The sequence below is a fragment of the Tyto alba genome, unplaced genomic scaffold, assembly GCF_018691265.1.
Source record: "Tyto alba isolate M040663 unplaced genomic scaffold, T.alba_DEE_v4.0 Super-Scaffold_18, whole genome shotgun sequence".
Classification (NCBI taxonomy): Eukaryota; Metazoa; Chordata; class Aves; order Strigiformes; family Tytonidae; genus Tyto; species Tyto alba.
The window spans coordinates 23,435,124-23,456,311 of record NW_024881280.1 but is presented as its reverse complement, the minus strand read 5'-3'; the positions used below and the strand labels follow the sequence as shown (position 1 = coordinate 23,456,311).

Here is a 21,188-nt window from a genome sequence, read left to right as displayed (position 1 = left end):
CAGGAGGACAGAAATGTGAATCCTGGCAGGGACACAGAGCCCGTTATTTCCCTGCGACCTGTGGCCCACAGGGGATCGTGTTGCCCGCTGTCATCTCTTCCCTTCCCACCTCCCATAGCTCCAGCTTTCCTGGCTGCTGGGACTTAAAAATAGAACAGAAAAGGCCACAGGGCTCCTCTGGGTTTACCCTTGGCTGCAGGGTTTGGCCCCAGACCTGCTCCAGGGAACTGCTCTGCCCCCTTCCCTCCCCAACTGGAGGGACCTCCCCATGGCGGACAGGACCAGGATGCTGTCCCTGGGGGCGAGGGGGCTGGAAACCCCCTGCCAGAGGTCCGACAGCTGGGGCTGGGTGTGCAGTCACAGAGCAGAGTGGGGGAAACGGGGTGTGAGGACAGTCATGGGGTGCCTGGGTGGGGATGGGGTGGGTGGACAGTCATGGGGTGCCTGGGTGGGGATGGGGTGGGTGGACAGGCATGGGGTGCCTGGGTGGGGATGGGGTGGGTGGACAGGCATGGGGTGTCTGGGTGGGGACAGGGCAACAGCAGGGAAACGGGGTGGATGGATGGGAAGGGGGGCAGCTGGGTGGGCACGGGATGGCCGGGCGGGCACCGGGCAGCGCACGTTGACCCGGGGACAGGACCTGGGGGAGCCCAGCAAGCTGAGGGAGCCCGGACACAGCCCCGGTGCTTCCCGTTCCCCGGGGATTCACCGGGCACCGGCCGGTCGCTAGCAGTCCCGGGGCACCCCGACGGGGAAACGGCCGGTGCCGGGGCCTGGGGGGCGCTCGGCTGCGCCCGGGGGCACCGGCCGTCCCCGCGGCCGGGCACCTGCTCCCGCCCCGCGGTGGGGCCGGGGCGGGCGGGGCCGGGGCGGGGCGGCGGCGGTGAAATACGGCGGCGGAGCGGGGCGCGCTCCCATGGCCCGGCGGAGGCAGAGGCGGCACGGCGGGGCCGGTGGCCCGGCGGCGGGGAGGCAATGCCGGGGGCGGCGGGGCGGGAGCGGCGGCGCTGAGTCGGTGCCGGGGCGGCGGGAGCGGCGATGCGGCTGCTCGGCGCCTTCCTGCGGCTGCTGGTGGCCGGGGCGCTGGGGGCGCCGCCCGCCCCGGTGAGAGCCGGGGGGCGAGGGGGGGTGGGGGGCAGCCCGGAGCAGAGGGGCAGCCCGGCCCCGCCGGTGCCGCCGCCCGGGGTGGCGGCGGCCGCGGGGGCAGCTTCTCCCGGCGCTGGGTGGGGGGACGGCGGCGGGTCCCCCCGTGCCGTCCCCGCCAGCGCCCGCCTTTCCCTCCCTGCAGGCCCCGGAGGCGCGGGGGACCGCCAGCGCGGAGCCGCCCGGTGAGTTGGCAGCGGGCGGCCGCCGGTGCCCCGGCTGGGAGGGCTGCGAGCAGCTCCGGGAGGGGGGGGTGTCGTCTCTGTACCCCCTCGGAGCCCCGCGGCGGTGCCCGGCGGGGGCAGCGGGGAGCTGTGCCGGGGCTGCGAGCAGCCCCGCTCCCCCTCAGCCGGCTCCGGGCACCGCCGCGGGCCGGGAGCGGAGCGCAGCCCTGCCCCGGGCTCGCCGTTCCCCCGGGGCTGCGGTGGGGGGGGTCCCGAGTGAGAACACCCCGCTTCGGCACTCCCGCTCTCCTCGCTGGGAAACCCGAGGGGACGGTTGTCCCCTGCGCTGCGGGGCCGGGCTTCTGCGCCCGCCGGGGGAGGGCAGGGGACACGGGGGAGCCCCGCCGCGGCGGGGCGCGGGGGCAGGAGGGGTGCCTGAGAAGGAAGAAATGGAGCTGCCGGGCAGGTGGAGAAAGAGCCCGTCGGGGTGCATGTGGTGTCTGTGTGATACCCCCCGCACCAGTGTGGTGATGGGCTTACTGGGGGCACAAGGGGGTCCCCTGCATACCTGTGCCCCTGTGATGGACGTAGGACCCCACCGCGGCTGCTGAGCCAGCCCCGGCAGTGGGTCGGCTGAGCTCAGCCTCCTTATAGCCCCCTACCCCTGTTTCTTTCAGTCTTGACCTTCCGGGAGATCTGGAATCGTAGTTTCTGCCGGCCTCTGGAGCAGCTGGTGGACGTCATTACTGAGTTCCCCAACGAGGTGGAGTACATTTTCAGACCCTCCTGCGTCTCCCTGCAGCGCTGTGGTGGCTGCTGTGGGGATGAGGGTCTCCGCTGTGTCCCCGTGGAGACAAACACGGTCACTATGCAGGTAAGCACCGCTGCTGCGGGGCTGCGGCTGCGCCGGGGAGGCGGTGGGCTCCTCGCCAAGTACCAGGAGGGTGAACTTGCAGCTTCACATCCTCCAGACATGATAGCAGCATGGATAGCAGGGGAGGGGGCTTGCTTACAGCAGCTCGAATGCTTGCCGAACCAGGAGGGTCTCTCTGCCTGTTCTTCAAGCTTGTCCCTGAGGCCAGGTGACACCCTGGTGGTACTGGCCTTGCTCCCTGCTTCCCTGCCCTCTCTTCTCTGCGTGATCCATTTTGCTGACTGCTGTCACCTCTCCAGACTTTCCCTGTGTTGCAGTGGGGCTGGGGGTGTCCCAGCTGCCCATGACATTTCCTGCTGGGGCAAAGCAGGCGCTGCCCCAGGATTGCAGGGAGAAGGGAGGCTCTGGTGTGTCAGGAGATGCCCGCGGTGGTGCTGACAGTGAAGGTGTGCTGGGGGCACGGTGAGCTGTGCCAGCCGCGTTTCCAGTCCCCGCTGTGGGAGCTGTGCGAAGCGAGGTGGGAGATCCCGGGCTGCAAACGAGCTGCCGGTCAGCTTTGCCCCGTGAGCCAGGCAGCCCTTGTCCTCACACTGCAGCCCACTGCCGCTGCGGGGAGCAGCGAAAAGCTCTGCTTTGCTGTGGGTGATGGACTAGAGAGTGCCCGCAATAAATCACAAGTGATTTTGGTCCCTCGGGGGTTGAAGGTGTGTTGGAAGGCGGGGTAGGAGTCTCCAAAAAGTCTTGACTTAGGTGGAACAAGAGCCTGATGTGAATGGGAGGCAACTCCCCAAGCACAGATCTCCCTCCACAGGAAGGATCCTGCTGCCGCGCTTGGGGTAGCAATGCCAGACACTTCTCTGGGGACTAGTGTGGATCACAGCAATGAAGATCATACCTTGTGAAGCCCCTGGATGTTCAACCTGTACTCCAGGCTGGGCTGTGCACTGTCGTGTGGCAGGGCAAATCTTGGACCCCTGGGCTTGGGACACACTATGGTACTGACTCCAGGCTCCGTGCTGTGGGAGAGGGGGCCAGGAGGAGGCAGCAGCAGTGGGAATGGTCTGGAAAACATGACTGGGGGATACTTCCATCAGAGAAGGGAGGTGTGCAAAGTGGTCAAATATGTGAAAGCTTTCCACAAAGGCAGAGACAGAAAAAAAATCTCCTCTAAGGCTAAGAAATCCCAAGACCATGGGACTTAAGTGACAACCCTGAAGACATAGGGTGGCACTAGCAGAGCCTCCCAAGCTGCTGGGGTGGCCCGTGCTGCCTGTGTGCACGGAGGTGGAGTCTCTGCTGCTGGAGGTCCCGAGGAACAGGTTAGACACGCATCTGCCCGAGAGGCTGGGGTGGCGAGGGAGCCCTTCCAGCCCCCTCCTGCCGCTGGCCGGGAAGTAACCTTTGCTCCTCTTTCAGCTCCTGAAGATAAAGCCAAATGGGGAGGCACCCTACGTGGAGATGGCGTTCACCGAGCACAAGCAGTGCGAGTGCAGGTAGGGACCGCCGGGCTCATTTTGCACCCCTGTGCCCCCCCAGCAAGAGCGAGCCTACCAGCTCATGCTGTGTGTGGGACAAGAATGACTTGGGGGGTACCCTGGCCGTGCTGGGACACCCCCTCTGTCTCTGAGATGGGGTTTGCTGGTACTTATGGCCCTTGCTCAGCTGCAGGCTGCACTGTGCTTTGGCAGCCTGCTCCCTGCAGCCAAGGGGGTGCTAGTGTTGTGTGGCCAGGCCGGGCACCGTGCACTGCAGGGTTGGAGCTGCTGCAGCACCCTGGCCCTGTGAGCATGGATGTCTGTGCCCCCCCATCCCTGCAGCTGCCTTGGCATGCTTGGTGTGTGCTCCCCTGGCCAGAGGACCTGCCCGTGGGTAATGGAGCAAGGCTGGTGGCTGTGGGGCAGGTGTTTGGTGTGGGGCAGCGTGCCCAAGGTGGTGGCTCAGCAGGGAGCTCCATGGCCTGGCCTACCTGTGCATGACCATGACCCAAAGAGAAAGCTGTAGGGCTGGGCTGTGGGCCCCCATTTAAAGGAACCTGCCCCATCCAGGGCTGGGGAGCAGGGGTTTACATCCAAGCCGACACGAAAGCTTAAAAGGTGCAGCACCAACCTGGCGTGGATACACAGTGCTGGCCCAGGATGGATGTGCAGCACCAATCTGCCAAAGACCCCTGGCACATAGTTAAGCCCTTGGGGTGCTCTCTGTGTCCCAGCAGTGGTGAGAGCTTGGGCAGGATGGACCCTCTGCCCAGGGGCTGCAGCGCTGTGGGAGCAGTAAGCGGCTCCGGTGCTGCCCGCAGCCAGTCCCCGCTGCAGAGCCTCTCCAGCACCGCCTGCATGCAGGGGTTCTGGCATTTGCTCTCCACCGTGGCCTCAGGGCGATTTAGTATTGTGAAAACTGAGGACTGAGTGTCCATTGCTGGGCAGCTCTTAGACTCAGTCCTTGCCTGGAAGAAGAGCTTGAGGATTCCCGGGTCGGTATTCCCCCGCAGTTGTAAGAGCAACTGTGCTGGAGCAGACCCAAGGCCTGTCCAGCTCCGCACCATCTCTGGAGTGTCTGTCAGTGGATGCAAAGGGGGAGTGGGAAGAAGCACATGTGTTACTTCCCTCCTCTGCTTCCAGCTATTTTCCATGCAGGGAATTTCCTGAGCCTGTTGTGGTTTTCCTACCTAGGGTAACTCCCAGGGGATCTCCTACAAGGACTTGTGCAGGCTGCTTTTGAATCTGTGTAAACTTCTTGCTTCTGTAGCACCTTTCAACTTCTCTCTAAGATGCCTTCCACAGCTTTACATCTCTCCCCTTTGAAGTTTAGTGTAGGTGTGGTGGATGTCCTGGCCTTGGCCCCCATAGGGGATGCTTAAGCCAAGTATGTCGTGGCTGTTTTCTGAGAACCACTACTGAGACTTCACAGCAAATCCCACTTGCTACTCAGTACGTTGCATCTTGTTTAATCAGCTGAACTATGAAAGCTGTCACTGAGAGCAGCTGAAACTGAACCTGTGCTTCCCAGCCTCGTGGGCAAAATGTCACATTCCCAAGGGAGTCACCAAAGCTGACCATCCTCTACCCCTTTGCAGCTTGAAACAGAGGACTCCTTTGCACCGTCAGCAGTCTCCGCCTTCTCTCTGCCTACTGCAATCAGCTCCTGGCTGAGGAGTTGATAACATGGAGAGAAGTCATACTGAGTCTGTTTTAAGCATGAATTATAACAGGTAGATTGTGCTGCACACTGGGGCGTCTCAGTAAACCACCTCCAGCAGCTCAACAGACAGCATTGCCCAAGCAGCTGCTTCACTCTGTCCTTTTCCCACCCCACAGGCCCCGGCAGGACCTGATGAGGTTGGGAAGGTAAGCGATGTCAGGGGCAGCATTACCAGCTGGGGCTGTGGGTGTCATCTCCCACGCATCAGCCTCTCTTGTGGTACTTTCCTTTTGAAGGAGGAGGTCCAAGGGCCGAGGTAAGAGAAGACAAGACAAGAAGAGACGTAAAGACTGTGAACTGTAAGTGAGCAGGGGCAAGTATGGATAATGTCTTCTGGGTTCATTTTCTTTGGGATGAGCAGCTTCATTAAGCCTTTAGGTCTTTACTGACGCTGTGAGCAGTGAGGGGTTTGTGCAGAGCAGACATGGGAGAAGGAAGGACAGAGGTGACAGTGGGCGGCTGCAGGGAAATGGGCCTTTTACTGAAGGCTCAATAGGTGCTCAGTAGTCTTCAGGCTCAGCTGCTCAAAGCTGGCCAGTCCCAGCCAGGGTGGCAATGGATGCACTGGGTGACTAGATAGCGTGTAGCTCTATCGCCATCACAGACCACACGGGGTTTCCTGGATCCATGAATTTCCAGTTTCAACCTCATCTTGCTGCCAGCTGTGTCCTTCCCGCTGTCCTTGGCTGGTCATTGTTTGGGTTACTCTACCCTTTCCCTCCTTACATTTAGCTGACTCTCTTAAACTGCTTGTGGTATCAGTGCCGACTGGGCTCTTACTGCAGACATTTTTGGGGTATGGCGCCTGTGGCTGGCACTTTCCTGTTGCATTCCCCTGTTTTGTCTGAAGTCTCTCCTGCTCAGGGCTCTGCCAGCACCTACAGCCCCATCGCCCTCCATCCTCCCCATGAGGAGGCTGCCTGTGGTCCCTACCCCTGCAGTTTGGTTCCAGAGGGGCCAGGCACAGAGAGGGGGGATCTGGGGCAGAGCAGGTGAGCCTGGAGGTCCCAGTGTCCCCCCCAGTCCTGGCGGTGCTCACCCCGTGCCATGCTCTCTTTGCAGATGTGGCACACCACGCAGGTAGCCTCCGCTCTGCCCCCGGCCTCGCTCCTGCTGCCTGGGTTTGAGCCAGCTGTGTTTCCCCCCGGCGTGGGGGACTGGCGGAGCTGTGTCCCTCCAAGCAGCGGTGGGGAGCAGGACTCTGGCAGGGAAATGCTGACTGGACTCTTGCTTGGCCCTGGCGGGAATGCAGCTTGAAACAGAGGACTCCCTTGCACCGTCAGCAGAGGGACAAAAGGATCCATGACCAGGCCTGGGGCTGAAGATGAGGAGCTCAAGCATTGTGTGGGTGTTCGAGGGCATCCAGGGGGCAATGAGGAGTGGAGCTGGTGGACGTGCTGCTGGAGCTGGCTGGGGACGGCATGATGTGGGGGGCCAGCAGAGATGGCTTGGAGGGCTGCAGCTGCAAAACTGCTCTGTTCTGCCAGAGCCCTGCAGCTGGGGAGGAAGGAAACCTGGGGCAGGCAAAGCTACAGGGCTGTGTCCCTCCCAGCCTTGGCACGGGGCAGCCCAGGAGGGTGCCAGGGAACTTGCCTGGGAAGCCCTCCTCGTGGGGAGGGAATTGGGGTTGCCAGGGCTCTTCACATACTCACAGCCACATTCCAGCCTTGCCCTGCTCAATAAAACCTGGTGGTCAGACACAGGAGCTGGGCAGTGCGAGCACTCCTGTGTTTTCCAGCAGCTGCAGGCAGGGCTTTTCCCCAGGGGCACCCACCTAGGCTGGAGGAGGGGAGTCCTGTGCTGGCCCAGGGCTTGTCCTTAGCACCAGCTCCTGCAGCATCAGAGGGGCTGCTCTTGGTGTGATGCTGGAGATGGGCAACCAGCAGGCCAGGAGCCAGCTGCTCCCCAGGCTGGGGATCGCCCATGTGCTGGAGCTTAGGTGGGTACTGGGAGGCCCTTGGCAGAAAGGCCCTTTCCCACACCAGGGCGTGGGGCTGGTACCTCTCCCTGTTCACCAGGCCCATCCCATTCTCACCCCAGTCCAAGCGTCTGGCTCGCTGTCCTGTTGGCTTTCCTTCTCCCTGGCTGGGGTGATGCAAGGTTGGGGGAGGGGGCAGGCTGCCTGTGGGCATTCCCACCCAAGAAACACCCCACCAAGGCTCATTCACCCAGCATGGGGGCAGGCTGGCCTGGGGGCCCTGTCTCTTACTGTGTAGGGGGCTGGTGGCCCTCATCGAGGTGGCTGTGGGTGCTGCCGTTTCCTGGTTTCCCTACTCAGCCAGGTCTTGGGGTACAGCCCCAGCCCTTGCTTCTGCTGTAAGCAGTGCCCCCGGGTCTCTTCCTCTCCCCTTTCCTGCTCCTGCTGCAGGGGGGCTGGGGCTGGCTGCTGAATGCATCCTGTGCTGCTCTGTGCGAGCTGTACCCCGGAGCAGCGCACGTAGCTGGAATGCCTAAGGGTGAGTCGGGCACCAGCATGCTTGTGGGGTGCCCCTGGAACAAGGTTAAAGCAAAATCAAGGGTTGTTCTTGAACGCTTCAAGCAAAAGACTGGAGGGCAAGATGTGCGAAGGCTTCAGTGTTACCATCCAGTTAAGTGACCTGCTTTTTTTCCTGCACTGAGGAACAAGTGTGGAGCCTAACATTGCAGGTGTTGGGGTCCAAGGCAGCTCCTCCCCACATTTGACGTGGCAGCCCGTAGCTGGGACAGGCTCCCTCAGCGCTGTAATGCTGGTGCTGCCTGGGTCTGGCACAAGGACCTGGGGACAGGGCAGGTCCCCTGGCAGGGGAAGCTGGTGGTGGATGTTGAGGTGATGTGAACCTCCACGCTGCCACCATGCAGCTTGGAGTGGACTTGGTAAGTTGCAGCTGGGCACATCCTCTAAGATCTTGCTGGATCTCTTCTGGACCTCGTTTCTACTCCTGGCATCCACAGTGTCCTGGGTCACAGCCTACACAGGCTCTGCCTCAACAACGGCCCATGAAGCTCCTCCTTGGCTGCCTCCTGGACAAGGGGGACTCACTGCTCCCCTTCCCATGCCACTTGGGGTCTGCATGGGCCATGTGGCACCCTAGTTCTGGTGGGCTGTCCTGGTCCGTGTAGGCTCTCCCAATCCCCACATGCCATTTCAGCCTCAGTGGTCGCACTTTGAGGCTAAGGAGAGCTGTGTGCAGAGCTCGAGGGTTGTACATGATGGATTCTGTGCTGTTTTTAACAATGAAAGTTTCACCGCAATAGTATTAAACCTTTAAAAAGGAAGTTCCATAAACCCAAGGATGTTAATTAATTAAAATAAGTTTGTCAAGAGTGGTGATTAGGGTTAAAAAAAATTCAAGCCAACTCCTGCCCCGTTGGCTTTTCCTAACCGTTCCTGGTGTCACCTCTCTGCCTGCTGATCGGCACTGAGAGTTTTCAGGCAGCTCTGCCCAGACCCAGTGGGGCCGGGTGTCTGCCTCGCACGGCCACTCGCCGTCGCTTCTCCCCCTGCGTCACCCGAGAGCCCCGGGTGCTGTATGCGGCCTCATCCCCTGCTCATCCTGTGGGGTGGGCAGCAAGGACGTGGGTGCCTGGGAGGCGTGTGGCTGTCCTGCTGTGGCAGCGACCAGGGGGTCAGCTGGGGCAGGGCATGAGCAGGGGAGGGCACCACCAGCACGGGAGGTTTGGGAGCTGCATTTCCAGGTGTCAGGGCTCCCTCCAGCTCCCAGGAGGTGCTTCACTGAGGCTTCAGAGGTGAGGGGAACCCAGCAAGCTCTAGCAGCAACCTGACGCTCCCAGGGCTGCTTCAGGCATCATGCACCCAGGGGAGGACTGGCTCCCTTCCCTGCCCCTGTGTGTCCCTGCCCGAGGGGAGAGTCCTGGGACCCTCCTCACCCTAGGGTGGCAGGGACTTCCAGCAGGACCCAACAGTGACATGAGGGTCAGGGTAGGGGCCTGCTGCCCCTAAGGGTTGCTCCTGGCCTCGGGGCTCACAGCTACCACCCATGCTCCCTCCCAAGGGGACCCAGACACTGTCTGCCTGTCCCCTTCCTGTACCTTTTTTTTTGGAGGCTTACACCACTAGCTCCTGTCAGCCCTCCTTGGCCGCAGCAGGCCTGATCCCTGAGCACCCTGACAAGGTCAGCTACAACTACAGACCCCCGTGTCCCCCAGGCACTGCAGAGCAGGGCTGTAGGAGCGGACTGGTTCCCTTGTAAAGGGACCGGGACAGACCCCAGCCCCAAAGCCAGCGGGGAGCAGAACAGCTTTGTGCTGGTCCTCCATGGACAGGCAGAAAACATGCCCCAGCCACGGTGCTCCCAAATCTCCCGTCCTTCCCCTGCCTGCGTACCCCTTGCAGACGGGCAGCTGTCTCACGGGAGCGGCATGCCACTGGGTTATCAGCGTCCCTGGGCTCCCTGTGTCTCCCAGCCTTACAGAGCAAAGGTTTGTTTAATAAGGCTTTAGTAGCCAGAGCCGCAGCAAGACGGTTTAGAAGGAAAGTTGTAGGGGAGACAAATCATAAGCTGGGCTCCAGGCTGCACCAGGAACATAACATCACCTATTTTTGGGGAAGTACCTGAAAAGGTGATGTGGAGATCAGCCCAGTGATGTAGCATCAGAGCTGATGATGTCCTGATGTTAAATCTTTGCTGGCAACCTCCAGCCTCCCTGGCCCTGGGATGCCAGCAGAGCGCTGCCTCCCAGCAGCTTCTCCCTGCACATGCCAGCATCAGTCTCCGCTCTGTCTCTGTGCGAATAACAAAGCGCTGAGATCCTAACCTCTTGCTTGTGACTTAAAAGATTTTGCAACCTCACTAATTTGGGCATAATCTTTCTGCTTGTTGCAGCCAGCAATGTTTCCATTCTCAGCGTGTTTAAAGCTTTTGCTAGCTCTCATGCATCTGTTTTAGGCTGTGAGAAAAAGGGCAGTTCTCGCTCCCCTCCCTGTTATTTGTTGGTGTTGGTGTTGCTTTGGAAGTTCCCACTTCCCGACAAGGGCCACAAGCTCTTCAGCAGGTTAATTTAAAAGGAAACCCTCCAAACTTAAGATCCTCCAGACAGCACTGACATGGGAAACTGGAAGCCCACAGGAAAGGGCTGCTGTGCCTCAGGGCTCATAAACGTCTTCTCCCTTTGCAAGGCTCTTCTTCACAGGCCAGTCCTTGGGGCACTTCTTGCTGATGCCTTCAGCTCACTCTCTTCTGCATTGCCCCTTGTCCCCTCTGCCTCACTGGCCCTGCAGTGTGACTGCTCGGGGCTGAGCAACCCCAGCAGTGCCCAAACTCAGCCTCGCTCAGCTCTGCAAAACTCCGCTGTGGGCTCCCAAAAGGAGGTCAAACCACCGTCTTTTGGCTCTTCCCTTCCAGTGGAGACACAGCTTTAACTTTGTGAAGCAATAACATGTTTTAAATACAGTCCTGATGTGACTTTGGGTAATGGCTGGTTTATCTCCGCGAGGGCTAAAGGAGATGCTTAGCAATTAACTCACTGGAGTTTTGTTGCCCTCCTGGTGACTCCTCTGCACACATCTCTCTACCACCATCAGCCCGATATCCAAACCCCTCTACAGATACTTTATACCAGGTTTTGTAGTTTACTTGTGCTCTCTGTCATCTCCAGGCCTGCATGGATCTGCTGAAGTCAGGCAGCTGAGTCGTGCCAGCAACATCCCTGCTCTCATCCCAGGCCCTGCTTCATTTCTTGCTGGCTCAGACTTTTCTCTTGAAGGAGGAGCCCCTGGGCTCTGATAGGAATTAAAAGGTCCTAGAAACCGAGGGGTATAAACAGGCTGAGCAGGAAAAAATTTGTCTCTGTTAGGTAGATTGGTGGGAAAGGGAACCTGGAAGTGTTTTGAGGGGAAACGAGAGAACCAAGCACACAGGTCGTGTTTGGGTAGCGGATTGTCTTACAAAGCAGACCGGACCCCTTTGCACCTTACCAGACCTGCCCTCTGAGGCAAAGTAGTATCCTTTTGTACTCCCAAGCAAATGGTTTTCATAAGAAAGAAAGCATTTAGTTGCTGAATGCCAAGCTGAGCTGTGGGCATGGGCTTTACTTTTCTGGGCTGTGCAAAAGAGCTGCCCAGGGGAGCCGAGCCACGGGAGCTCCCCCACCATCAGTGCGTGCAGGGTATGAAGTAACAGGTCAGCCACAAACGGGTGCCCCTTTGGGCATCCTGGCCTGGCTCTGGAGCCTTCTCTGAGCTCCCTGGGTCGCTCCCTGGGAAAGGCTGGGGCCAGTCCCGTAGCAAGGACCGGCTCCAGCAGGGGCCAAACGCAGTGGCCGTCCAGGCTGGTGTGGCTGCGACGGCACGGGATGGGGCCAGCTCCCGCCCAAGTGAAACCGCCTTGCTGGAAACGTTTGCTGCTGCAGTGGGAGATGCCCAGAGGTTAGCAAGGGATGGACAAAGAGGCAGGTGCCTCCCTCTTCCCGACCAATCTTAGCACACTCTTTCTTAAGGTATCACTGGGATTTTATTCCCGCTTTTCTGCCTTTGCAGGTCCCCTGCCACTCCTCCAGAAAGACGGTTATTTGGACCTGGACTGACCATCTCACAGACACAGCAAACCAACTGGCCTGAGCCATAACCGGTTGAACACTCCTGATTCAGCAATTCTCCTTCGCTGATAACTGCGGTGATCTTGAGGGCCCTGCAGACCTGGCCTTCCAAGAAAAAGCCGGGCCAGGAGGCTTAGCATGCTTCTGAGTTAAGCCAAAGACTGATACTTTCCGCGTAGAAAGCATTTGTTAACCACCAGCTGGGATCTCCACTACGCTGCCATTTGTTGCACCTTTATGCATTTGTGCTGACGTTCCCTGCTCCGTATATTCGAAATAAGTTTGTAAAACCAAATGGGTCTGCAAGAGTTGGTAAAAGGGCCAGCCGAGGGTTGGTGGGCAACGACACCGGCTCAGCGAGAATCGTCAGTGCGGTGGGACGGGGGTGGGGAAGGGGCCTTAGCGGGCACCCCGCGGGAGGTGGGTGGGGGCAACGGCTGTTTAAAACACGGCTAATTACGGGCGAGGGGAGGAAGGAAACACGGCAGCAAATGCAGCGCTGAAAGAACAGGAGCTGTATTAATTAAGGACAATTAACGGTGAAAAACGATGACGATAAAGCAAGCAGCGCGCGCCAACGGAGCCGTGAGGAACCTGCCTTGGGGCGGCGGCGGCGGCGGGACCGGGACCCCCGGGAGGGCTGGGGGGGGGGGACACGATGATGATGATGATGATGATGATGATGATGATGACGATGATGATCTCATCCGCAGCCAATCAGCGCCGGCCCGGCAGCCCCGCCGCCCCGGGGGCGCGCGGCGGCGGCACGCGGGCCCGGCCCGGCCCCGCCCCTCCCCGCCGCCGGCGGAGGGAGCCGCCGGCAGCGCTCGCGCAGGTGCGTGCGCGCGGGAGCGGGGAGCGGGGAACGGGAGGCGGGAATGGGGGGGGCCGCGGCGGTCACCGGCGCCGGTCACCGGGCGCGGCTCACCCGCGCGTCCCCGCTCGCTGTCTCCCGGCGGCGCAGGGCGGCGGTGCGGGGCCATGAGCCGGGCGGAGGCCGAGCCCTGCTCCCGGGCGCTGGCGCAGGCCCGCGTCTACCTGGGGCAGCTGCGGGGCCGCGTCCCCCCGGCCGGCCCCGAGGGCGGCGGGCGGCGGGACTACCTGGTGGAGGCGGCGCGGCAGCTGCGGCTGGCGCTGGAGCGGGACGTCAGCGAGGACTACGAGGAGGCCTTCAACCACTACCAGAACGGCGTGGACGTGCTGCTGCGCGGCGTGCAGGGTGCGTGGGGCCTCCCCGGAGGGCGGGGCGGGGTGGGCCGGGGCGTCCCTGCGGGGGGGTGCGGCCGGGGGGGGGGGGACCAGGGGAGCCTCCAGGGAGAACGGCAGGGGGACCAGGGGATCCTTCTGGGGAGCGTGGTGAAGGGACAGGGGCATCTCTCCGGTGGCTGCAGCCAGGGGACCAGTGCGTCCCTACTGGGAGAAGGTTAAGGAACCGGAGCATCCTTCTGGGGAAGGGGGCCAGGGGACCAGGGCATCCCTCCAGGGAGAAGGACAAGGGGACCAGGACATCCCTCTCTGGAGCGTGAGGAGGGGACTGGGGCACCCCTCCGGGGAGCGTGGCGGGCCCCTCACGCCCGCCTTCTGTGCCGACTGCAGTTGACCCCAACAAGGAGCGTCGGGAGGCCGTGAAGCGGAAGATCACGCAGTACTTGAGGCGCGCAGAGGAAATCTTCAACTGCCACCTCCAGCGGGCTGCGGGGGGTGGCAACCCCACCGCCACGGTGAGGGGCCGCCGCGGGGCGGCGTGGGTGGGACGGCAGCGGATCCGTGGCACTGGGAAACCTGGGGGACACTCACGTAAAGCAGCCCCCCGTGGGCCTCCTCGGCTGCCTCTGCCAGATGCCACGGTAATGTGGTGTAGAGGAAATGGCAGACACATCAGCTGCAGAGTGTCCTGGCCTGGTGGTGGCTGTGAGGGAGCTGGCAGCCCCTCACCCTGCCTGGATCGAAGAGCCGAGGTGGGCCCGAGCTCGCCTGGGGTGCTCCCAAGACCCCCCCCCGAGGGGTGCATGTTTAGCTTGCTGCCGTAGTGAAAATGGCTGGTTTTGGTGGGACTGAAGCCACCGTCAGGTGTTAAAAATGTTATCTCCCCCATCATTGCTGCCATCTGGATAGAAACCAAAGACGGCGGCTTCTTGCTGCGTGGTGGGAAGGAGGTGGTTAATGAAGGGAGAGGGGAGTGAGGCAGGGCAGGCTCAGGGCCTGGTGGGAAGGACAAGGGGAGAAAGGCAACTTCCTTCCATACAGAGCTCCTTAGCGTTGAAGCAGTCCAGGTCCAGGTAGAAGTTTTGGGGTAATTTTACCTCTGCTGCAGGCACAAGCTTTCCCTGAAAACTTCAGAAATCCAGGAGCTGGCTAAGAAAACCGTCCAGCTGATGTTGGGAATCAACCACGGCCTCTGGAGCATCGTCTCTGGGCGTTGACCACCCTGGCAGTATTGCTGCCTCCTGAGGAGAATGCGGGGACCTCTGGGTCCCTCATCCTCTCCTCTCGCCGCCTTGCAGGGTTACAGCAGCCTGCGCTTCCGGCCCATCAGGACGCTGAGCTCGGCAGTGGAGAACCTGAGACGGTGTAAGGTTGTGGGAGTGATCGATAAGGTAATGGCTCGACCTGGAGCTGGGGGGGTGAGGCTGGGGCTGGACCAAAGGGAGCGTAAGCTGGAAGGTCCTGGCAGCTGGGATGGGGGTGCCGGCCCTCGGCCCACCCACCAAGGAAGGCGAGGGTATCCATCCACACCGTTCCCACTAAGGAAAATTTGCAGGTGGGGATGCAAGACCCTTTGGGAGTTACTTGGGAAATCTGTTAATGTCCCCGTTACTTTTGCTTACCAGAGCTCCCAAGGTATTTACAAGGAGGTTGAAGCATCCAGTTCTTTCCTGAGCATGGAATCATGCTTGATGCCTCTCTACCACAATGGTGGACTCCTATGGATAATCTAGACTTCGGCAGAAGACAAGCTATCTGGATGAATAAGCTAACTAGTAGTTCATGATCTTGGAGCGAAGATGCCAGACTTACCGTCTTCATACAAGCACTGGCACATCGTTCTTCTCTGCTGTTCACACATCTCAGTTTGTCAGGACTGAGGTGGTCCTCCTGTCCTGCTGAGGCCTGGGTGGGCAGCCCAGCACATCCCACAGGGCCCAGGAGGAGCAGCACAAACCCCTTCTTTGTGAAGGAAGCAAAACCGGTGTGGGAGTCACCTCTTGGTTTAATTAACTTTCAACTCCCTGGCTGCATGGCTGTCTCATTGCTAATAACCTGTGTTTTGTCTTTCAAGAGTAGCAGTTGGAGCACCACCAAACAAATCTAGTTGGGTAGGAGTTTGTTTCAGTTCCAGAGTTGAGTCCCACGGGTCATTCCTGCAGGCTGTGTGTTGGGGTGGGAGCAGTCACTGCTTCTGACCCGTACTGTATCTACTGCTCCCAGGTGCAGATCGTCCAGGATCCGGCCACTGGTGGAACCTTTATACTTAAGGTATGCGGGTGTTTTCAGTTTCATCTGCCTGCTTCTCTCTGTCATGCCAGAGCCTCCGTGTCCAAGCAGATGGCTGGGGCAGGTAAAGACCAAAAAATGAGCAGCTCACAGAGGTGTTGGAGCAAGTTCATTGTTCATAAAGTTCTTTTGTCGGCCTCGGCCACCTTCTGCGATCAGAAGGGAAGTGATTCTCCTCAGTCATCTGTTCCTCTGCCTTGTAATGTTGTAAGCCAAGCCTCATGTCCATGTTAACCTGGGCCAACCACTGAAACAGGTCATGGGTAAGGTGTGCCCAGTGCAAGTCCTAGGGCATTTCCCAGTGCCCTTGGAACTAAAAATAAAGGATGTTAATAATTGGACAAGGAGGGCCTGGCATGAGAGGGAGAGGCATCAGTTCCAGAGGGGAGGGGAGTGGGCCGGGATGGCAGGTTCCCATCTGAAGGGAGTAGGGGCAGTTGTGGGGGGGAAGGCCACTGCACTGGACCAGCAGTGTTCACCAGGTCCCACAGTGCAGGTGGGGTGTGCTCTACCTTGGCAGAGCTTTGCAGAGCCCTGCCTTGTCACAGATGGATGCTGGGGACCGACAGACCTCTCGGCATGAGCCGTGGGGGTTGCGCAGACGGGGATCTCCATTGCAGGGGATCAGCCGTGGGGCTTGGCAGATGACACGTTACCTTTCTGTATGGCCTCCTGCTCTGCCAGGTACTGGGTTGCAGGGAGTCCAAGTCACTAGCGTGCTCTAACACCCATCTACCTGTACCTCCTCAGAGCCTCCCCAAATCCCATGTCGAGACCCGTGAGCGACAGACCATCATCCCTCATGGGGTCCCCTTTATGGTGAAGCTGTTGTGCTACTATGTGAGTGAGGACTCCATCTTCCTCCACCTGGAGCATGTGCAGGGTGAGTGGGGACAGCGTTGCCTCCTGTCTGTGGAGCATCCTACTCCCATCCCCGGCCTCCCTTCCTTTAAAATCTCAAATATATTTCTCTTGGTGCTTTGGGACTGGTTTTCATAGTGACAGTGTGAGCTGTTTTCTTCATAGAAGGGTGGTGGCTACCAGGGCTTGGAGACTTTGTGGAAGGAGCTACTCAGCGGTATTAGGGATTCTGGAGACTTAGTAAGAGCTGACTGGGGAAGTAACCTAGAAATGGGCCTGTGGAGACCTACAAGGAGGAAGAGGTTGTGTGTGTGTGTGTGATATGGAAACTAGCCTTAGGGTCCACTGAGTCCCATGGGAGGGATTCATGCCTTGAGGTAAAGAGGTTGATGTGGTCCAGCCTCTTGAAAAGAAAAACCTCTTCATTTTACTGACATTGTTTGACCATGACAGGAAGGTGATGAAGGAGGAGAACCAAGTGAGGTAGTTCACCTGGATGTTGTAGAAAAAGCCAATCTTTTGATAAGACCTTTTTAATACATTTTTTTGGTTACAAAAGAAGAGGTCACACTGGATTTTGAGATCAGACCAAAGAGAGGAGATGGAGAATCGGGGTCATAAAGGGCAGGAAGTGCACTGGGGCTTGGGTGCAACAAGGAGGCAAACTTGAGGCTTGTCCCAGATCCTAGTGAAGAAGTGTGACAAGGTGGAGGCTTGTCCCAAGGAGCTTCTTTGCTCTCTGCTGGTTGAATGGATGTGTAGGGAGCAGCAGCTGGAGTCCAGCAGTGACAAATGAAGGCTGATGTGTGTTGGAGAACAGCCTCAACTCCTCGTGCATCGCTGTAGGATGAATTTGCTGAAAGCAGCCAGCAGCTGAATGTAGTGAGGCTGGGAAGCCCTGGCAGCGTGCTGTGGGCTCCAGGGCTCACCGCTCTGGCTCATCACTGACCCACAGGCTGTGTGCCGTGCTGTGGGAGCCCCCTGGCACCTCTGTCACACAGGGAGGAAAGGCTTTCAGGACAAAGTGAGGATGGCGGTGGGATCAGGGGCGAACGTGAAGATGTGGCTGGCCTGTGACGTGGAAGTGGCAGAGCTGGTATCAAGGAGGCTGTGCAGAATGGGGAACAGGGCTGCTAAAGGAGGGGGGAATGAGCCTTTGGTGTGCTAGGTCCCCAGGGGAGGTGTGGCGTTGCGCATGGTGTGCTTGTGGAGCTGGGGAGTATTCTGCATGGAGCTTTGCTGCAGGGGAGATTAACGATGCTCGATCATGTCCCCAGCGTGTGGGCCTTGGCCTGTGCCTGAATGGGCTGTGTCCACAGCAGGGGATCCGAGGATGCTTTCTGCCCCATCACTTGTTCTCTCTGCTTTTCAGGGGAGACACTGTGGTCTCACCTCCGCTCCAAGTGCTGTGTCCAGCAGGGCTCTGCCAGTTCAAACACCGTTCAAGCCCTGAGGGAACGTGGCAGAGAGGACAGCGTGAGAAGCTCCCAGGGCAGCAGCCAAGTCCCCATCTTCTCTGCTCGGACAGGCAGTGGCCTCCCAGGCCCTGCAACCCACCGAGTATTGGGAAACACCGATGCCTCGCCCCCTCGGGAGCAGTCCCCTGACCCCATGGACCCCGGCTCGGGGAAGCACTGCCAGCTTCGCCTGGCTCCCGCCGGCAGCACGGGGGCAGCAACTGGAGGGCAGGATGGAAGCGTGGCACAGGCTGTGTCTGGCATCGTGGACCATATTCCAGCAGCATCAGCCAAAGGCCCTGGCCACCTTACCAGCCAGGGCCTGGTTGTCTACCCCTGGGATGCTCTAACCAACGCCGCGGGCTGCGTTTCGGAGAGAGCACCCTACCAACAAGGCGCCAGGCTTCCCCTGACTCCCGCCCCTGTACTGAAGACTGTGAGCGGGGGTCAGCCAGGGGCAGGGGAGCCACCGTCTCAGCAAGGGTCTGAGTTCCCCTGGGCTCGGCCCCTCCTGACCTTGGGTCAGAGGCAACTTCGTGCAGAAGTTGCCCCATCCAGCTCTGACCAGCCCTGTGGGCCTGACCCAGTGGTGCGGGAGCCCTCGCGGGGAGCAAGCCTGACCTGTGGCCGGCTCAGCCAGCAGCCACCAGCAGGACAGTGCAGGGCTTTGGCTGCCCGTGGGCACGGCCGGAGAGCTTGGGCTGTGAAGGAGGAGCAGGTGCAGCTGTGGGCAGCAGAAATCCTCCTGGCCTTAGAGGGACTTCACCAACAGGGTGTATTGTGCCGGGACCTCAACCCCAGGAACCTGCTGCTTGATGCAGCTGGTAGGTAGTGCCCCAGGCTGCTGCCCTGAGGAGGAGGAGGTTGGCCTCTTGGCTGGGAGGCTGCAGTTTGTCCCATTTCCAGGAGACATGGACTTTCTTAAATTTGCTTTGGGGGAGGGTGGGAGTCTGGGGAGGTTTGGATGTTTCTGAGCCTGGAAGTGCAGTCTCAGTTGGAATTTCCAAGCAGTTATTAAAAGAGATGGCTCTGTAGCAGGAGAGTCAGGGGCCATAGCCACAGGAATGCATTGCCCCTACTCCCCCCTGGGGGCTGGCTGCCTGGGAAATCCCAGCATGGGGAAGCTGAGGCCAGCTGAACTGTGCCTGAGGTTAGTGGGACTGCAGTTTTCCTCTGCCTGTAGTTACTGCCTGCTGGGGTATTCTGGAGCCATCCCATCCCTTTGAGCCATGGGTGCCGCTGTCAGTGCAAGCCAAGTGCAAGTCCCTGCTTAGGTAGCAACATCTGGGGCAAACTGGAGAGGTGCAAATTGCTTAGGAAAAGTCAGAGAGCTTTTCAAGGGGAAAGCTAACCTTCCCCCCCCCTCTTTAAAAGCAGCTTCTTTCCTCACTACAGCCTGCACTGAAGTCTGTGAGCTTGGAGCGCACCTAACCAGTTTCACCAGCTGCAAGTGCCTGCTGGGCATCTCGGGCAAGCACTGGGAGGCTGGGGATGCACAGTGCCCTGGCTGTACCCGGTGGTGGGGATATGGCTTGGCTTTGATCTGACCAAAGTTCCTAGCTTTGCTCTAACCTCCCTGCTTTTGGCTCTGATGCTGCTCTGCAGGTCACATCCGTCTCACCTTCTTTGGCCAGTGGACAGAGGTGGAGCCTCAGTACTGCAGCCAGGCACGAGAAGAGCTGTACAGTGCCCCAGGTAAGGGACGCATCCCCTGCCTTCTGCCCTCTGCCCAGTGCCACCGACCGGGGGAGAGGGGCCTTCTGCAGGCAGCGAGATGTGCCCAGCACGGGGCAGCCACGGGTGCTCCCTGCCTGCAGCCCTAACGCTTCTCTGGCTCTTTCTGCAGAAGTGGGGGGGATTTCAGAGCCCACCGAAGCAGCTGACTGCTGGAGCTTTGGCTCTCTCTTGTATGAGTTGCTGACAGGAGTGGTAAGCGGCAGAGGAGCTGTGCAAGGAGGGGGGATGAGGAGGAGGTGACACGGTGTAGAGCAAGGGATCCGTGCCATGCGGGGGCTGGGAGGGAGCCTTGCCCTGCTGGCACCTCAGTGCTGTGCCAGGTAGCCTCAGGCGTGTCGTTCCTAGCACCTGTGCATGGTCTCTGGGTGTTCAGGGATGTGTGGCAATGAAGGCTCAGCAGGGTGCTCCTACCCTCCTCGGTGCCACTGCTCACCATCACCCTCTGCCTCCTGCAGCCACTGTCCCAAAGCCACCCTTCAGGGATTCAACCTCACACCCAGCTGCATCTGCCGGAGGGGCTCAGCCTGGCCGCTACCTCGCTGCTCACTGAGGTGAGGGGCTCGGGTGGATGGGAGAGAGGACTGGGCTAGAGGCTGGGGAAAGGTACGCTCCAGCCTGGGTATGTTTTTAGTTTCCCTACCTCCCCATTCTGCTGTCCCACCCCCTTTCTCCATAGCTCCTGCAGTACAACCCGAAGCGGCGCTTGGGCTCTGGAGGAGGTGGCATGACGAAGCTGAAGTCCCACTCCTTCTTCAGCACCGTCCCGTGGAACAAGCTGGTGGGCTAGGCAGGCTGTCCTCCCCGCAGGGAGCTGGCTCAGAGCTGCCATCCCGGGCACTTGTGACCCTGGGTGGCACAGGCAGCTCTGGCTGCTGGGGGAGGTTTGTCTGCAAGGGCTGCCCTGGGGTGGGGTGTGCATGAGGTTTTGCAGCCTTACATGTTCTTCTGTCTCTGCCTGTGTTTGTTGGTGTCTCCAAGAGAGGAAGCTGTGGTCTGGGCCAGGCTGTCTTCTCCTCTAGGTCCTCCCTGGTGGGAAAGGGATCCCAGGTGCCCACCCCTGAGGAAAGGCCATGCTCAGCTTAGCACCGTGCCCTGGGCCTCCCTCCCTATGGTTTTTATCTCTGCTGCTACCACAGTGACCCCCCGCCCTGTTACTTTTTGTGGCTTCCAACTGCATCTCCTCTGGGCCCTGCTGGCTGGTGCCCAAGCCCAGGATCCGCACCCATCCCTAACTGCATGTGTGTGGGGGTACTGCCTGCTGCGGGGCTGAGATGGGAGGGAGCCCTCTGCTCTCCTCCCTGCAGCCCTCAAAAAAAATAAACCACTCATTATCGCTTGCAGGTGTCCTTTTGTTTCTGAGCTGGGACAGCCAGGCCTGGGCTAAGTGTGCTGAGTGAGGGAGAGCCTCAAACCTCTTTCTCAAACCTGCCTGGGACCCCTGGGTTGGTATCACCCACCGGCTGTCAGCACCCTGCAGCTAGAACCCAGAAGGTGGCACCGAGCCCCCGGCCATCTCCCCTCGTGCTCCTGCCTGCCTCATGGCCTCTGGGGTCTGCGCAGCCCTGTGGCTGCAGCCGAGTTGGGAAAAAGGCACAGTGTGCCTGGGTTTTCTTCCAGCCTTGACACCTGGCGTTGTTACCCACTCTGGCTCTGGCCTCCTGTGCCTGGGTGCTCCTTTCTGCTGGCAGGCCGGCAGCCCTGCTGCCCTTGTTGCTGTGCTTTGAG

General features: G+C 59.9%; 2 protein-coding genes across 8 annotated transcripts; both read left to right on the top strand.

Annotated features, from left to right (window-relative positions):
* The first annotated feature begins 959 nt into the window (after nt 1–959).
* PGF (placental growth factor) lies at nt 960–12,208 on the top strand. Of its 6 annotated transcripts, XR_006165184.1 has the most exons (8): nt 960–1,104; nt 1,289–1,328; nt 1,985–2,181; nt 3,598–3,674; nt 5,496–5,525; nt 5,616–5,678; nt 6,442–6,723; nt 11,855–11,957. XR_006165184.1 is itself a non-coding variant. In XM_042791253.1 (7 exons), the coding sequence occupies exons 1-7, from the start codon at nt 1,039–1,041 to the stop codon at nt 11,940–11,942; spliced, it is 561 nt and encodes a 186-aa protein (XP_042647187.1). In that variant the 5' UTR covers nt 960–1,038; the 3' UTR covers nt 11,943–12,208. The 6 variants fall into 6 exon arrangements, 5 of the variants coding, with proteins under 5 accessions (XP_042647187.1, XP_042647189.1, XP_042647188.1 ...); XM_042791253.1 differs by lacking the exon at nt 6,442–6,723 and having other exon boundaries at nt 11,855–12,208; XM_042791255.1 differs by lacking the exon at nt 11,855–11,957 and having other exon boundaries at nt 6,442–8,668.
* A 214-nt stretch (nt 12,209–12,422) lies between these two features.
* On the top strand, nt 12,423–20,800 carry RPS6KL1 (ribosomal protein S6 kinase like 1). Of its 2 annotated transcripts, XM_042790806.1 has the most exons (11): nt 12,423–12,748; nt 12,878–13,132; nt 13,510–13,634; nt 14,418–14,510; nt 15,343–15,390; nt 16,159–16,291; nt 17,642–18,550; nt 19,332–19,421; nt 19,573–19,655; nt 19,919–20,014; nt 20,140–20,800. In XM_042790806.1, exons 1-11 carry the CDS (start codon nt 12,463–12,465, stop codon nt 20,248–20,250), a joined length of 2,229 nt encoding a protein of 742 aa, XP_042646740.1. In that variant the 5' UTR covers nt 12,423–12,462; the 3' UTR covers nt 20,251–20,800. The 2 variants fall into 2 exon arrangements, with proteins under 2 accessions (XP_042646740.1, XP_042646741.1); XM_042790807.1 differs by lacking the exon at nt 19,573–19,655 and having other exon boundaries at nt 20,140–20,256.
* Nucleotides 20,801–21,188: the final 388 nt, after the last annotated feature.